Raw genomic sequence first — 12,773 nt, 5'->3', positions numbered from 1 at the left:
CGCACATTCATGTGTGTGCGCGCGCACGCACGCACACACACACACACACACACACACACACACACACACACACACACACACACACACACACACACACACACACATCTCTCTTTTCCTATAAATAATTACAATTCTGTTAAATAAATTACAAATTGCTGAAAATAATGAATAAATGCTGTTTGGAAAAGTAGTTGGATAAATATCTGCTCAGAATACTTCTTTAAAAGGGAAGAGGTAGACAGTTGGGGCATTGAGCATAAAAGCTGGCAAGTCATATTGCAGCTGTAAAGGACTTTGGTTCCGCCACATTTGGAGTGCTGTGTGCATTTCTGGTTGCCACATTACAGAAAGAATGTGGAAGCTTTGGAGAGGATGAATCAGGGATTCGTCAAGATGTTGCCTGGATTGGAGTGCATTAGTTACAAGGAAAGGTTGGAGCTGATAGAAGTATATAAAATTATGAGAGGCATAGATAGGGTAGACAGTCAGAGTATTTTTCCCAGTGGAAATGTCAAAAACTAGAGGGCATAGGTTTAAGGTGAGAGGGAGTAAGTTCAAAGGAAATGTGCAAGGCAAGTTTTTTTTACACAGTGAGTGGTAGGTGGCCTCAAACGTGTTGGCAGAAGAGGTGGTAGAAGCAGATGATGGCAATGTTTAAGAGGCATTTGAACAGCCACATGAACAGGCAGGGAACAGAGGGATACAGACCTTGTGCAGGCAGGTGGGATTAGTTACACTTGGACCATGGTCGATGAAGACTTGGTGGGCTGAAAGGCCTTTTCCTGTGCTGTACTGTTCTATGATGATGATCTGTCAAACTAAGTAAGCAAATGTCAATACATTTTGAAGAGTCTATGAAGTGACATATGAAAATTAGTCTAACTCAGAAAGGTCACAAGGATTCAGTAACAAAAAGCTTCTCAGTGGTACAGTGGGAAAGGATGCTTTCCTTAATGTTAGAGACACAGTGCTGGTGTGAAGCAATAGGGGATTTGGCTTATACTTAATTCATGAACAATCTAACTGTAAAAATGGGGAAAATTTTTCATTCCCTAGCACTGAAACCCTTTACCCTGATCGACAATGAAATTATTCCTTGAAACTAATGCAGTTCAAGCTTGTTTCACACATATGGCAAATGGTTTCCACCTAGTGTTGAAAAGCCAGATTTTTCAAAAAATCCTTTTAATTGATCTGCTTTTCTTGTAGAAAGTCAGAATCATATATTGATCCTGCTTAACCAGGAGTTGTGTTATAACTCCTCTAATTCATGTGCTGGGCATTCCACATTGATAAGACTGGCAAAGCCAGAATGTCAGAAGATGCAAAAAGTCTTAATGGTATAATCAAAGGTAAAATATGTTAGATCATAGAGAAACTGGGAAACTGTGCCTTCAAAGAATTAAAAGAAAATATTTCTGAAATTCATCCCTCTGCAATAGTGCTAAATGAACTTCATCACAGCAGCTGTACAATCTTTTTTGCTGCTGAAATTCTCAATGGAACCATACTTAGGAAGTGGAATAGAATGTATAACTGCAACCATGTAGCATGTTTAAAGCTCCCAAATGAATATGAATTTTCACACAATTTTCATTGCTTCACTGGAGAATATGGAGGAGATCTAGAAGTAATGATACAGCCATTGTACATTGAAGAGTGGAGGTTGTAAGAATATAGTACCAAAAGGAAATACAGAATGGAGCTATTAGGAAAAATAGACAGGACTGGATGATGAGGTCACTGATTATGAAACCTGTGAGTTAACAGTGAAAGAAGCAAAGGATAAACCACCACCAAAAGTTAATAGCATGAATTCATTCGAAACCAGAATACCAATTTGGAGACTTGATGATAGCTCTGGTGGGAACCATGGGTAATGTAGGTGTAGGTTACGTTTAGGAACTAGTTTGTATCATATTGTATGATTCATGATAAATTGTTGTACCCAGACACCGCAGTTTAGATGAGAATTACTGTGTTTCATAAAGGATATTCCATTTATATTTCCATATAGTTCAAGTGTGAACTTGTCTATGGATACAGCAACACAAAGGAACCTAAAGGTACGACACCATGGAATGTTAATTTGTTTCAAAGTACCTCGTTCCATACGTGTTCATTGACACAATTGCAGAGGTGCACAAGATAATCAGCAATTATCACCAGTGGAATAGTTATTCAGAGATCTTTCCTCCTATTTATGAATTATGGGGTGACCTAGAAATTTTGCCCTGAAGAGTCATTTGAGAATGAAAGCAGAATACAAGAACTGAATTCCTCAGAATGTGATGCCGGCAGCTACATTAGGGTAATGTCTGTTTGTCAGTTTCCTGCATTGACCCCATTGGAGTTTTCAGGTCAGCTTCAGTTACACATTCTGTTCCACTTCCTAAATATGGTTCCATTGAGAATTTCAGCAGCAGAAAAGATTGCCTAATTAGCATGAGGCAGGCAGATCACAATTAACACCACAGCTACAGTTCTGCTGCCCACCTGCCCCTTGCTCAGGGAAACTTTTGTTTTCACCAACCCATAGGGGAGGGAAGCTGTGCTAGAGAGCTTATCTGGAACAATATTTTAGATCATTTCTTTTATCGCATATGCCTGGTCTTGACCCTACCAATGGGGCCTAGGTACACAAGTTCAGAATGTCAATGGAGTGGCAGTTGTGTAAAACTGATTACCCCTCTTAAGGATGTTAGTCAAAAACTCATTTCCAATTGAAGCCATCCTCGGGCATTTTTAACTTTTACAGCTTTTACCCAAGAGGGAAAATTGATTTAGTTGTTTTACTTCTTTAGGTTTTATTGAACTTAAAACATAGACATATGAAAGATAATACAAAGAAACTACATTATTGATTCCTCTGCTAAGACAGATACTAAATCTATTTGCTTTGTCACAGAAGAAACTATGGAGTAGAAATGTCTATTGCCAATATCAATAGACTTAAATAGTATTAATGCTTTAATGCTTCTGTTAAAATATTAGATAAATTAACTTCAAGGATTCATACCAGTACTGTTAATAAAATCTTAATATGCGAACAGTCAAAAATGTGATGACTATTTCATGATAAATAATGTAGGGAACTTATTACTTTCCGATTTAGCATCAATTTTACATCATCACTTAACAAGATTGTCAATTGCTTCTTTATAGAAAAAAAGATAAAAATCTAAATATCAGAGCATCATTTGTCAGCAGAATGCTCTTCAGTTATCTTCAGACCTTTACAGACCCAACATATCAAAGCTCCCACTGCATTTTAGTCAGTCTGGTAATTATTCCGAGTCTTTGTTCATATATTAGGATATAGCCTTCAGCTTTAGTATCTGTGCACGAAACAATGCCTGGACGGAACACAAAAAGTAAAGTATGATGGGAAATAGAGAATAGTTTTTCTTTCATTGAAATTACTGGATGGAAGAAATATTCAAGAGCTTCTCTAAGGAATATGCAAAACATCTTACCATATTTTTTTCTCTGCACTCTGTTTATACATTGCCCAACACCCAGGTGGTAGAGATTAAAATCTGACCCTCTATTTGGATATTAAATATGTCTTATTGTTTTAAAATTATGTATTTCTTTAGGTTTACATTAAGCATAATGACAGATATAAATTCCAAACTATTCTCCGCACTTGGTTACAGAATAACAGTATTTCTGAAAAAAAATGAAAAATTAAAACGAGAAAATGTTTGTATTTCCTTTCAGTTACTTTAAGGAGTTTAACAACGTTTTCCTGCAGTTTATCCCAGAGATTATCTTCATGACTGCTCTGTTCGGTTACTTGGTTTTCTTGATAATCTTCAAGTGGTGCCAATTTACCGCAGCTGAGTCTGAAATTGCTCCCAGCATCCTCGTCCACTTCATCAACATGTTAATGTTTAACTACAGTGATCCAACAATTACACCTTTCTACTGTAAGCAGGTGGGCATTTGACAAATCTGAGAAATCGGGTTTGTTTGGCAAAATGTTATTGTTGAACCCCTTTAAGTAATCTTAAATTTTCTATTAATCTTACATTAATAAAGTAAGTAACACCATTTCAAAAGGGGCACCATTGTATTTAGTAATGTTATTAATATAGGTATTGTCACAAGTTTTAATCCCTGATATTCTGATGTCAGCAATAATTATGACACTATTGATGGTTCAGTGTAGTTACCAAACTGTCATACAAATTGATCACACAACTAACCAGTCATTAATTTTATTATTGCAGAATCTGAAATCTGAATACTGAATTGTAATGCTCAGAAATTACTAGTAGCTATTATAACTACCCATCAGCAACAGTTTAATGGATGTTGAAAATTAGAATATTAAGCATATAATACCAAAAGGAAAGTTCAGAGGTTCTCCTGATTTTTGCAAAAACTATTAATGCATAACCTAGAACTGTGAGATATATTTCATATCTCTTGCATTCGGGAGAACTAATAAATCACAAGCAAAATTTTGAATAGAGGAAGTTCATGCCAGTGTAAATGGTAGATTTCAGCTTCTCATCCAATGGAGCATTTTAATTAACTCAGTGTATCATTGTTTTGTCTGAATTAGATATTCCCTGAGGTTCAGCATCATTAGTTACTCCATCAGGTCTTCTGAACTCCTGAGCTTTGTATAGATTTAAGGGATTGTGACAATAAAACATGTTAACATATGCATTAGATCTTGTGAAGCGTGAGGGGGTCCCATTTATTTCTTCTATCCTATAGATGGTATACTAGTAAAGACTTTAGTGAGACGAGCACAACCATAAACTGAAATATGATCTTTTTTAAGATAATGCATGAATGAGCAGAATACCATTTACATATGAACTTCTTTCTCCAATTCCTCACTTCAAGGAAGTGATTAGATCATGTAAGATTGAAGCCATGTGTTATCCTTGCCCTCCAGGATGAGCCTGTAATCATCAGGATTTTTAACCTTAGCGAGTGATTTTTTAAAATATTAGTCTCAGGAGGCAGACTCACCAACATGGGAACATTTATTACTTAGATCTAGCTGCCCTGAGAAAAATGTTGGAGATTCCTTTTAGACCTTCAACCGTCCATGCCATGACGGTGCTCCTCAAGTAATGAACTCCAGGATTCTGTCTTACTAACAATGAGGTGCATTATATGCATTCATGGAGCTGGGTGTAACTGACCATTACAGAGAAGGTAGTTGTGAGCTGCTTTCTTAAACTGATACTGTTGGGAATTAATTTTGACCCAGAGATCATGAAGAAATGACAATATATGCCCAAATCAGGATGGTGTATGATTTGGTTGCAAGGAGAGGTTGCAAGTTCTCATTCACTTGCTGTCCTTTTCCTTTTAGATGATAGAGGTTACCAATTTAAAGGTGCTAACAAGGCCTTGACATTTAATAGAGAACATCCTGTAGATGGTGCACATCATACCCACAGTGCATTAATAAGACGATGAACAGACTGTCATTTAAGGATGTTATTTAATGTGAATGGAGCGGAGTTTCTTGAGAGTTTTTGGAGCTGCACCCATTCGGGAAAGTGAACATTACTCCATGACACCTCTGAGTTATGCCATGTAAATGTTTTAAAGGTGTAAAAAGTCAGGATGTGAGTCACTCACCAAAGAATAGCCGGACTCTGAATTATTTTAACCATATAAAATATCACCATGCCTTCCATTCTCATTTACACAATTGCTAGTGAGAGAGAAAGAATATTAGGGAATACTGTTAGAAGCAGATAATATGCAGCTAATAACCATGTTAGAAAATAAGAGGATACCTACTTCCCTTTGACATTCAGTAATATTTCCATCAACAACACACTTGATTGGCAACTAAACAATACCTTTAATTCTTCCATTGTGGTCCACCATGCAAACCACTTGCAGGTTGCACTGCAGCAACTTGCCAAGGTTTCATCTCCAAAACCCCCAATCTCTACCACTGAGAAGGACAAGTCAGCATGCCTGGGAGTAGCACCACTTTCAAGCTGCCTCTATGTTTCACCATCCTGACCTGAATACAGATCAATTCAGGGTCAAAATTCTGGAACTCCTTATACATGAGCACAGTGGGTACCTTCACCACACAGGCTGCTATAGTTAAAAAAGGCAGCTCACCTCTGCTTTCTCAATTTCATTTAAGGATAGGCAATAAATTCTCCCCTAGACAGCAGCACCCACATACCATGAAAAGTTTAAGAAAATCCCAGTCTTCTTCACACTGAAAAGTAAGGTTCATAAAGGGAAATGACATGTATAAATGGAGCAAGACCAAGTGCTTGTCAGAAGGCAGAGGAATGGGTCAAATAATGTATGTGTAAGATAGTAAAGTACACAATTAAAAAAAAGGGAACCATTTTTAAGGATGATCAAGCATTGTGCTTCAAAAGGTTTTGGAGAGATTGAGTAAATAAAGGCATGAGGCAGATATAAGGGAGGCAGGGAAGATATCAATAATCCTGATGCAATGCCATCTCTGGGTGCATATGATCCATTTCTACTTAATACTACGATGAATAATTAAACTGAACACTCAGACTGAATTAATATAAAAATCTAATTTATGCCCAGTGGTGTGCAACACTATTAATTCGAACAGCTCCAACAGGAATTCGAGAATGCAGACAATAAACGAGGACCTGCTTCTTGAATGTGAGTTTAAAAGAAATAACTCCAAGAAAGGTAGTGTAGCAGTTAGTGTGATGCTATTACAGCGCCAGTGATCGGGGTTTGATTCCTGTCACTGTCTGTAAGGAGTTTGTACATCCTCTCCATGTGTCTGCGTGGGTTTCCTCCGAGAGCTCCTGTTACCTCCCACATTCTAAAGATGTACGGGTAGGTTAACCTGGGTTTAAGGTGGGCGGCGCAGACTCATTGGGCCGGAAGGGCATGTTACTGTGCTGTATAAATAAAGTTTTTAAAGTGAAACTCCATAGTCCTTCATCAGAGAATTAAAATGAAGCTGCAGTGATATCATCATTGTCCATCATGTTTTATTAAATCTTGTTACATGATGACTTCAACTGTATATTTAAGAAATATTTTAAAACAAACATCTCCACAGAGAAGTGTCCAAACGTTCTTGGTTCTCTTGCTCTGCTGACAGTTCCATGGATGCTCCTTATAAAGCCCTACCTGCTATACAGTGACCACCAAAGAAAAAAGCTGATGGTAAGAATATTTGACCTTGACACCCTCTTGAATCTAGAAGTTACTCTTAGTAACATTAGCCAAGGAATGCTTAATGTTTTGAAGTAATCTTCACCTATATGCACTTCTAACACAAGCATATTTTTATTTTAAACTGGACTATCTACAATACCATCACATGATAAAACAAAAATCCAACTGCTTTTGAAGCTCACCAGCATAATAATATGTAAAGAATAATAAGTAAAGCATAATATATTATTCTGTGTTAAGTGTGACTGTGTTGAATTAATCTGTCCCTTTAATGGCCGCAAGCTTAGCACAACAACTAAGCAGATCCCCAGGAATATTAAAGAAATATACTGAGGTCAGTTCAAGAATAATTTATTTTATTCCAAAAGATAATAGGATGCAAAGCTATTTATTGACTTTCATAGGAATTAACCATACAATGATTATCAATAATTTATGCACAGTGCTTATTCACAGTGTTTATTTATTCATTTAAGTTGTTATTTAATTGGATTTTCAGATGGCCTTTAACAAGGTGCCTGACACAAGGCTGCGAAACAAGATAAGAGCCCATGGTGTTAGATGCAAGGTACTAACGTGGATAGAGGATTGGCTGACTGGCAGAAGTCAGAGAGTGGGGACAAAGGCATCCTTTTCAGGATGACTGCTGGTGACTAGTGGAGTTCCACAGGGGTCAGTGTTGGGACCACGGCTTTTCCCTTTATACATTAACGATCTGGATGAAGGAACTGATGACATTGTGGCCAAGCTTGCAGATGATACAAAGATAGGTGGAGGGACAGATAGTGTTGCAGATGCAGGGAGTCTGGAAGAAGGACTTGGACAGGTTGGGAGAGTGGCAAAGAAGTGGCAGATGGAATACAGCGTAGGGAAGTGTGAGGTTATGCACTGTTGTAGGAAGAATAAAGGTGTAAACTATTTTCTAAATGGGGAGAGAATTCAGAAGTCGGAGGTGAAAAAGACTTGGGAGTCCTAGTTCAGGATTCCCTTAAGATTAACTTGCAGGTTGAGTGGGTAGTAAGGAAGTCAAATGCAATGTTAGCATTCATTCGAGAGGACTAAAATATAAAAGCAAGGATGTATTCCTGAGGCTTTATAAGGTGTTGGTCAGACCGCATTTGGAATATTGTGAGCAACTCTGGACGCTGTATGTAAGGAAAGATGTGCTGGGCCTGGAGATGGTCCAGAGGAGCTTCACAAGAATGATCCCAGGAAAGAAAGGCTTAACCTATGAGGAGCGTTTGAGGGCTCTAGGCCTGTACTCGATGGAGTTCAGAAGAATGAAGGGGGATCTCATTGAAACCTTCCGAATGCTGAAAGGCCTGGATAGAGTGGACATGGAGAGGATATTTCCATTAGTAGTACAGTCCAAGATCTGAGGGCACAGCTTCAGAATAAAAGGACGTCCCTTTAGAACTGAGATGAGGAGGAATTCCTTCAGCCAGAGGATGGTGAATCTTTGGAATTCATTGCCACAGAGGGCTGTGGAGGTCAAGTCATTGGGTGTATTTAAGGCAGAAATTGATAGGTTCTTGACTGGTAAGGGAGCAGACGATGGGCTGAATGGCCTAATTCCTCACCTGTGTCTTATGGTCTATAATCACATTTGTCCAATGATAGTTATTAATAATTACACATATACAATAATAGTTTTCAATAATAATTACACATACAATTAAGGACACGTTTATGGTACCTTGTATCACAGAATTCATCACTTCACAGGTTTCAAACTGGAAGCTTGAATGGCTGTCCAAGCTTTGTGAATTCAGAACAATCTATTCTAACACCTTGCTTTTTATTACTTTTATTTCACCCTGGTTTTATAAGAAGTATTGTATAATTCAAATTAGATGGTTTTTAGATTTAAAAAGCATAACTCTCCAAACCTTCATCTTGTTTGAATTGCCATTCAGTTGAATAGTTACAGTATTATGTCAATACTTCAGTTATTTCTCAATCAACCTCCTCAAAAATGTTCTCAGAAGAATTTCCTATACTCATGTGGATGAGACCATAAACCTGCCCACAATCTCACAACAGCACAACTTGTTGAAGTTGATAAAGCCATCACGTCAACAAAGGAAGTCTGTTGTTGGCCTCTGCTGAAATCTTATCAGTTAAAACACTCTCTGTTTGTTCTGTATCTGTGCAATAACCTGTTATCAGCTAAAGCCCACTGACTGGAATTACATTTAATTTTAAAAATACTCCCAATAGAAACTTAACAGGAAAAAGATTAAAAGTTGAGAATTAACTGTTTCCTTACTCTTTCATCATCACCATCCAGGTAATAAATTTTAAAAAAAGGTCACATATGAACTATAGGCAAAGACCAAACCTATTGGTATTGGTATTGGTTTATTATTGTCACTTGTACCGAGGTACAGTGAAAAACTTGTCTTGCATACTGTTCGTACAGATCAATTCATTATACAATGCAGATACATCGAGTACAGAGTGCATTGTGGTAGTACAGGTATAAACAATAACAGAGTACAGAATAAAGTGTCACAGCTACAGGGAAGTGCATCGCAGGTAGACAATAAGGTGCAAGGTCACAACAAGGTAGATTGTGAGATCAAGAGTCCATCTCATCATATAAGGGAACCGTTCAATAGTCTTTTCACAGTGGGATAGAAGCTGTCCTTGAGCCTGGTGGTATATGCCCTCAGGCTCCTGTATCTTCTGCCTGATGAGAAAGGAGGGAAGAGAGAATGACCCAGGAGGGTGGGGTCTTTGATTATGCTGACTGTTTCACCAAGGCAGGCGAGAGGTATAGACAGAGTCCAAGGAGGGGAGGCTGGTTTCTGTGACGCACTGGGCTGTGTCCACAACTCTCTGCAGTTTCTTGCGGTCCTGAGCAGGGCAGTTGCCATACCAAGCTGTGATGCATCCAGATAGGATGCTTTCTATGGTGCATCGATAAAAATTGGTGAGTGTCAAGGGGGACATGCCAAATTTCTTACACCTCCTTAGGAAGTAGAGGCGCTGATGAGCTTTCTTGGCGATGGTGTCTATCTGGTTGACCTAACCCCTGAAACATGGATCCATCAAATGGACTGTGGTTCATGAGAAATATTCACTAATTCTGCACTCACCCCTCACACTGACTTCACTCTTTCAAACCTAAAGAATAGGAAATTGAATAAACTGAAGGTGTGTTCCTGACATTAAAACAAGGAGTCTACAGTGGCCTGCTAAACAGGAATTCTATCATGCACACTATAGACCTTATGATAACCCTCACCCACACTAAAATGAGCCACTGGGGAACCCACTGTACTGTCAATCCTCTGTACTTAATCATCTTCCCCACAATTAGCGCTGATGAATTTGTCTCAACCTATACATACCTCTACCCATGTATGAGCAGATATAGAGTCATCACTCATAAGCTGCATTTAATACTTTGGAGCAACACCTTAAATATTGCTGAGGTAATTAGAACCCAGCTCCTCAGCCAAGCATCGTTGCTACGTACCACCAAGGGATCCTGCCACCCACACCAACCATCCCCCATCAACCACAGTTTTGACGATAATGATCAGAGTCCACAAACTCTCCAGTCCATTGTGGACCCATGGAATAATTCCTGATAAAACCACATTGTGCAATATTTCTTTACTGATACCTTTGATGTACCAGTGCTATTGCCTAACTTTGGTTCAATTTTGCCTTATGAGTAGATATTCTAATTGTTAATTAATTTTAAACAATAAATGGTTGAGTGTGACATCTCAAAGGTTTCCATCCTCCAGACAGAATGCAGTGGGCCAGAAATTAATGGAGGAAGTTAGCAAGAATCATTGGGAAGAAGAAAAGGTAAATAAGCATGAAAAGTAAGGTAAGATGGTGACACAGATCAAAAGTAGGTTTATTAGTATTTACTAGGTATTAATGGATGTTTACATTTTGCATAAAAAGCTCAGACAAGCCATCTGTGAGATTATTCCTTTCCACTTCTACCACATTATGTTCTACTTTCTAATTAATCCTTTCACAACAAGAGATTGGAATAAAAGTCTATTATGCTGTAAGTGCTTCATTTTTAAAACATAGCTTCTTATTATTTAATTACATAATTAACTTACAGGTCAATCAAAAGTCCACATGGTTTCCATATTTATTAATGTATTAATACTGCAAACCTCATGTTACTACAGAATTCATTTTGTTATATTTAACAGTTCAGCTTTGGTGATACCTTTGTACAACAAGCGATCCATACAATTGAGTACTGCCTGGGTTGTGTGTCAAACACTGCCTCTTACCTGCGTTTATGGGCCTTGAGCTTGGCTCATGCTGGTGAGTACTGATAACTTAAGCTTTCCATTACCTCATAGCACCAATGATGATATCTTATGGCAAGGTTGAGAATTCAAGCAATTTGGTACTCATGAAGAATGCCATTGCTGAAAAATAAGCAATTTTATCCTTGTAGATTCATTGCAAGCACCAAGCATATCAGGTCAGGAACAAAAATCAAAGAACTATTCCTCACATACAGCCCCTAACTGAGGGGCAAGAACACAAGAGAAGTCATTTCTGGAGGAGAGTATTGGTTCTGAAATTTTGAATGTAAATGGCTTTTATTATAACATCTAACCCTTACATTGACCTTAAGAGTGAAATACAGAAAAATATCTGCACCAGTTACCATGGATTCACTAATGATATACCTATGACACTATCATGAAAATATTGTTGCCTCATGCTCAGTGTGGCTTGAAATTCAGCTTCAAAAGGCAACTCATCATTATTTGTATATGACAATTAGGTTTATTATCACTGACATATGTCGTGAAGTTTGTTGTTTTGCGGCAGCAAGACATAAAGACATAAAAGTTACTATAAGTTACAAAATAAAGTGCAAAAGAGGAATAATGAGGTAGTATTCATGGGTTCATGGACTGTTTAGAAATCTGATGGCAGAGGGGAAGAAGCTATTCCTGAAACATTGAATGTGGGTCTTCGGGCTCCTGTACTTCCTCTCCGATGGTAGTAGTGTGAAGAGGGCATGTCCCGGGTGGCTAGGGTCCTTAATGATGGATGCCACCTTCTTGAAGCATTGCCTCTTGAAGAGTCCTCGATGGCAGGGAGAGTTGTGCTATGAACTTGCACTAACAGAAAATACACAAATAAAAACTGAAAAGCAAGAAAAAGCTGATGCTGAAAATTTGACCCCAAACCGGGAGAAATTGCTGGAGATACTACACACACAATTCTCTGCAATGTAAAACAACTTGTGTTCTCACTTTGCTAGTTCTGTTGACCTCAGATATTGACTCTGTCTCCCTCTGCCTGGCCTGCTAAGTATCTCCAGCATGTTCTGCTTTTAGTACAGATAGAAATGAACTTGTTTCATGCATTCAAATTGTTAGGGCCACCCGTCAGAAGCCACTTCTTGACGAACGTGTCCAAACATAGCTATCCTCATTTAACCTGCTGAATTTGTAGTGATCAATGCATCAGTGGAATAGAAATGGTCCTTCATACTTGTCCTGTTTCAGCAAATGGTCTTGGAAACTTCTTCGCTAGTGTCCTGGCCCAGAGGTGTTCCTCCCAATGTATTCACTGAACAGCATCATTTA

General features: G+C 38.3%; 1 protein-coding gene across 1 annotated transcript in view; it reads left to right on the top strand.

Moving 5' to 3' along the window:
* The window catches only part of LOC127570277 (V-type proton ATPase 116 kDa subunit a 1-like), a 68,241-nt gene extending 56,777 nt beyond the window's left edge, over positions 1–11,464 (top strand). The window contains 5 exon segments of the mRNA XM_052015655.1: positions 3,724–3,940; positions 7,061–7,082; positions 7,085–7,167; positions 10,941–11,004; positions 11,370–11,464. Of these exon segments, the coding sequence (XP_051871615.1) occupies positions 3,724–3,940; positions 7,061–7,082; positions 7,085–7,167; positions 10,941–10,979 (361 nt within the window). The 3' untranslated portion in view covers positions 10,980–11,004; positions 11,370–11,464.
* The last annotated feature ends 1,309 nt before the right edge of the window (positions 11,465–12,773 follow it).

Source organism: Pristis pectinata, chromosome 5, assembly GCF_009764475.1.
Source record: "Pristis pectinata isolate sPriPec2 chromosome 5, sPriPec2.1.pri, whole genome shotgun sequence".
Classification (NCBI taxonomy): domain Eukaryota; kingdom Metazoa; phylum Chordata; class Chondrichthyes; order Rhinopristiformes; family Pristidae; genus Pristis; species Pristis pectinata.
Note: the sequence above shows the minus strand (reverse complement) of the source record. Positions and strands in the feature narration are given on the sequence as shown.